General features: G+C 35.3%; 1 protein-coding gene across 1 annotated transcript; it reads right to left on the reverse strand.

Moving 5' to 3' along the window:
* Positions 1-1126: 1126 nt before the first annotated feature.
* LOC112905744 lies at positions 1127-2667 on the reverse strand. The gene has a single exon (XM_025978770.1). It carries the CDS (start codon positions 2189-2191, stop codon positions 1142-1144), a length of 1050 nt encoding a protein of 349 aa, XP_025834555.1. The 5' UTR covers positions 2192-2667; the 3' UTR covers positions 1127-1141.
* Between the last annotated feature and the right edge of the window lie 3027 nt (positions 2668-5694).

Raw genomic sequence — 5694 nt, forward strand, 5'->3', positions numbered from 1 at the left:
AAAACGTACAATTTTGTATATATATTTTTGTATATTAATTTTTCATATTTTTGTACATGTGTAAATATTGTAAACCTTTCGCTTCTTATCTTGTGCATGCCTTTGTTTCTTTTCAAACTAAATTCTATTGTTTCGCTATCGCTATCTTTACCTAGAATTTCATCGTCTTCGATACCTATTTAACAACCCTTATTAATAGCTGGCTTTCCCTCGCTTACTTTTTCTTCGAATTCTATTCTATTCAATCTCAACTAGTCTGTACATGTTCGGTTAATACTTTTCCTTCTAGAATGTTCTCCCTCTATTTACTAACAATCCTGTTGTATAAATACCCTTCAAATTTCCTACTTATGAACCAGTGTTCAGTAACCAGTAACCAGTCTACCTCTTGATAATTCGTAAGTGTTTTATATTGTTATTATTTGTTGTTGTTCTTATGTTGTTTTTGAGTGTTGTTCAGTCTTATTAAACTTTTGTATATATTCTTCATTTGTGTTGTGTTTGGTTTTGTGTTACGTTCCTTTTGGTACAAAAATTATTAGTGCTTTTATTAAAGGCGCTAAAACATTGTTATTGACGCAACCTTTGACTTTTAATATGCTAAAACCCGATGTGTATAGGAGGAATTCGTCGGGGTTCCTTGGTTGAGTCGTCCATTGGGCGTTTGAAGCTGGCGTTGGTGATCTAGAGAACGACACCCTTCTTTCTTCATTTCTACAGTCGTAGTGTCCACAACGGTTGCAACTGCAGCATCGTGGCCTGCCGTCGGAACATCTAATATTCGGCAAGGATGTATAATGTTGATTTCTTTGTTGGCTTTGATCGTACGAATTTCTTTGTTGATTTCCCCTGTAGCTGTTTCCTCTTGACATACTTCCTCTTGGCGCGTTTCCTCTTGGTGTATTTCCTCCAGGCGCACTTCTTCTTGGCGCATTTCCTCCTCTGTTTCCATTTCCTTGGTATCCCCTGTATTGATTTTGGTAATTTCCTTGAAAACTACCCCTGGGTGTTGGAGCCTGATAGTAATTATTTTCGCGTTCCAGGGACGATGTTGTGGTGTTGAAGGTGGATTTCGATAATTTTGCTGGAACCTTGGCCGTATATTTCCCCTGCTGCCGGATGCGTGGTTTCTTGTATTTTCCTAAGATGATCTTGATCCATGAGTTGGTGTTATTGTAGAAGTTGTTTGGGCCGTCATTCTATCATTTAGAACCCTTTCCCTAACTTCGCTTAATCGTAATACTAATTTTTTAAGTTCATCAAAAGTTGTTATACCGTTACTGAATAGATAATAAGTTTCTGCAAATGATGAGTGCAGTCCATTCTCAAATTGGTCCCTAAATGTTTCAAAAGGCATGTCGGTGTCTATTTCGTGGGCAATACATAAAAGATCATAATAATACCTTTTTAAATCTTCATTATCGCGTTGTTTTCGGTTTTGAAATTTAAATTTTAATTTACGCATTGGTTGTTCCCCGTTAAATTCTCTTTTAAAATCATTTTTAATTTGTTCCCAGTCGTTTTCCCTATTTTGTTCATTTTTTATATATTCATTATACCAAATATTAGCGGGTCCCTCTAGGAAACTTCCGAAATAAACAATTTTATATGTATCTGTCCAACCATTACACGCAGCTGTTCTGTCATATTTTGATAAAAAAGTTAAAGCAGAATCCGAGCTTGGATCAAACGTTGGCGGTGGTATAAATTTAGGAGTAGCTGGTTGCTTTGTTTCCGCAAAAGCATTTGATAATGTGGTATTTTGCATGATTTCGTTTGGTGAATTAGTGCGAGGTTTTTGAGGGGTTGGTAATGTTAGTGTCTTTTGTAATTGCGGTTGATTTATTTGTAGTGTAGGTGACCTAGGTGTTTGTGTTATTAGGTTGCGTTTTTCAGCGTTCTGTGGCGTGTAAGTAGGGGTCGGTGTAATTGTTAATTGAGTAGAGTTAGAATTCGGTGCCTGATATACTTCAGGTAATTCAAATGTAAAAATAGATGGAGATTGTCGTGGTGGACTTCTGGACAAGGATGATTGAGGTGTGAAAGGATCTGTAGTAGTGCTGCTGTGTGTTGGTCTGAACTCTTTCGAATTTGTTGCCCCCTGATTATTTTTGTTACTTATTTGTTCAACGTTTGCCTCCGAGCTCGATTTTTTCTGACTGCGTGTTACCCTTTTTTGTTCGTCACACATTTAAATTAAATAACACCACATAAATTACTTTGAGTCGATTACAATAAATTTTACATAGAAAAAAGTTCGTCACTCTTTTAAATTAATTAACACCTCATAAACTACTCTGAGTCGATTACAATAAATTATATTTAGATAAGAAAGATTGCGTAAAATTCAATAAATCATCCCTATTTGAAAATAATACGCTACCTATGCAAGTTATGTTTACCAAGAAAAATTAAAATTATCAGAATGGGTTTAGTTGAAATATTTAAAACAAGCCAATAAAAAAAATAACATGTAAGTGAAAAAATTTATAAAATAAGTGAATCGATCTACAATTGAGAGAAATCGGCGCCTCCACCATACATGTCACGCCTAATTTGGGAACGGAGTCTTAACCATCTATGTTATGCCGGTAATTGGTTAGTTATTTATTTTACTTGCCTGATTTTAATGCAAATTGATTATTTTGGCGTGACTGGGGGTCAGGTACTAAAATGACAAGATAGGCAAGTTTTAAAACAATAACAACTTTATTATGTAAATATAAAGGAAATTAAGATAAAAGACATTTACAAAAAAAAAAGGATCTTTCCCTCAATGTAGATCAACACACACAAAAGAAACAAGTCTGTTTTACTTACATTATTGGCAGGAGCGTCGCAACCATCATCACCTAGGGGTAGTGTCACCAACACACAGAATTTGCCACCTAGTGTTCTTTGTAAGGGTAGACTTTATCCCTTCGCGTTCCGGAATCGACTGATTGCGAATCAACCATCGATCCCCGTCCACGCGCTAAACTTTCTGATGAACCAGTGATTATTTTGACCATAGTTCAACATGGGTCATTCACTGGTTCCAGAAGTTTCTCTGGTCTTGCTGATCTAATGACAAAAACGACGAAGTCCTTATTGATGACTTCGCGAAGTTCAATAATTTTCCTAACGACCAGAGCTATCAAACTAGCGTCAAATTCCGCTTGCAAAATAGGTAGTTGTTTTCACTTGCTGCCTCGTTGCTATGTGCTGATAAATATGCTTACTTTGCAAGTGAATGAACTCGATATCCGTTCTATTAATTTAAAAAGAATAGCAACGTTATAATTATAAAATATTTAATTAATTTTGAAATATGTTTTAAGGTCTAAAATGGTTTTTTGAATTTCATTAAAATTTCACTGCGTGACAGTATTTTTACCCAAGCGTTCCTCGATACTAATTACAAAGTATCAAAGCCAAGTTGGCTTTTCTGATCAATAGGAACGAAAAAACTTTGGGATTTTTCCATGACTAATTAAAAAATCATAAATAGTGAATTTAAATCTTTCTTTATTCGGCGACGTTTCGACGCTCTCTGCGAGGTCATTTTCAAGACTGTATTGAGTAAAACAAGAGAAAAGAACATCGTACAAAAAGAGTTTGTAAAAGTTACAATGTAATCAAAATTCGAAATAAACTAACAAACACATACCAAGGTTTTTGTTATACACATGTCATAATTAGATAAATAACTCAGCAATTCGTTGTCGAGAAGACAATCTTGGAATCACTCATTATGTAATTATCAAGAAGTCGAAAAATTCGTGCACTAATTATTACACATACAAGTAACCACATGTTTGGCAGAGGAGGTATAAAACTAAAAACAAAAACAGAATTAGAGCGATTAGGCAGCGGTCGAAGGCGCGCGTGACGACCTGTGCCACGAGCGCCGACAACGTTTTCGTTCCAATAATCCTAAATACGTGGCGCTCAATCCGTCTACATCTGATCTTTCATTTATCGCGTTTGGAGTTTTTACAATGCTAATCATTTCTCTAATTATGCGTTTTTTGTAGAATCTTTCGGAGTGTCTAATTTTTGTTTTTTCGCAATCAAAATTATGATCAAACTTAATTCTATGCTTTGTCAGAGCATTATGAGATGTTTTATTCTTTTTTATATTATAATCATGTTCGTAATTTCTTATTCTCATATACCGTTTCGTTTGTCCAATGTATACTTTATCGCAGCTTTTACACGGGATTTCATATACAATATTCGATCTGTTAACAACCTTTAAGCTTACTAAAATTAACGCTATTTTTCAAATTGTTATAAAACACAGGTGTTACATCATATTTTTTCAACGTTTTTTTCAACTTAATATCAGCATTATTAACAAACGGCATTACTACGTAGACAGTATTTTTGGTTTCCGGCTTTTCTTTTGGAATTTTGTTTTCATAAAAACGAAGTCCCTTTTTGATATAACAATCGATGAATTTTTCCGGGTACAAATTGCTCTTAACAGTTGATTTTATTAGCGCTAAGTTTTCTTCGTGGAGTTACATCCAGCGACCTTTGCCCCTACCTATGAATTATACCACCGGCCATGACACGTCTAATTAGTATATAAGCTCACAATTTTCTCATTCAATCAACAGTCTACTTTATAGGTCAAACCTATGTAACTTGTTCATTTGCCATCAATAGTGTGTAATAATTAAGATAATAAAGTGTAATCCAGGTTCCTGAAAACCGAACCAAATAAATGTGTTAAAACAAAGTGTTTTTAAAACTACACTCAAACATCTTACGTTTTAACTCCGGGGAAGGAGTTTAATATTGACGAAAGCATGGTACCGTTTCAAGGACTGCTTCTCGTCAAACAGTATTTACCCAATAAAACCCACAGATGTGGAATTAAACTATTCAAGTTGTGTTGCGAAACTGGATATACTTGGAATTTATCAATTTATTGCGGAAAATCTGAAAGTAGACAGCATTCACTCGCAACCGATGTGGTCTTAAAATTATCCGGTCCCCTTCTCGATTCAGGAAGAACCATTATAACTGACAACTCCTATACAAGCATTGAGCTTGCAAATGTTTTGCTCGAGAGAAAGACCCATTTGCTTGGCACACTTCGCAAAAATCGTCGAGCCAACCCTAAAGAAGTAGCAAACAAAAAATTAAAAAACAGGGGAGATGATTTCTAGTGAAAATCAACAGGGTATCACAATAACTTATTGGCGAGACAAACGAGACGTGCTTGTCTTATCCCCATGTCATGCAGATGAAACCAGAGAAATAATGCGAAGAAGTGGACGTACCCTAAAACCTAAGTCTGTCGCTGATTATAATTCTGGATAGGCATCAATAGACCTCTCAGATGAGCTAGCTGCCTACGGGACAGCGCTTAGAAGAAGTATGAAATGGTATAGAAAGCTAGGTATTGAGCTTCTTCTTGGAATTGCAGTGATAAATGCACGATTCTTGTATTGTATTGTTACTTCGAAGAACATTAAAGTTAACGAATTTCGAGAGCAAATAATACGAAAACTTTTGCGAAGTCCAAAAGAAATGATTAATTATGTTTCTGATGGACCATCGACTTCAAGTGCACTAATTTGCTCTGCAGTGACGCCAATAAAGAAAACGAAACCATTAGCAATCCACAGATTTGCAAAAAAGCCGGGGATGCTATAACAAAAAAAGAAATGGAAAAATTACGAAAAGTAAAATTTCAAGAGT

This window comes from Agrilus planipennis, unplaced genomic scaffold (assembly GCF_000699045.2).
Source record: "Agrilus planipennis isolate EAB-ADULT unplaced genomic scaffold, Apla_2.0 scaffold290, whole genome shotgun sequence".
NCBI lineage: Eukaryota > Metazoa > Arthropoda > Insecta > Coleoptera > Buprestidae > Agrilus > Agrilus planipennis.

Bases quoted from the DNA above. Each gene is read 5' to 3' on its own strand.
- LOC112905744 (XM_025978770.1), bottom strand. From the start codon at position 2,191: ATGTGTGACGAACAAAAAAGGGTAACACGCAGTCAGAAAAAATCGAGC.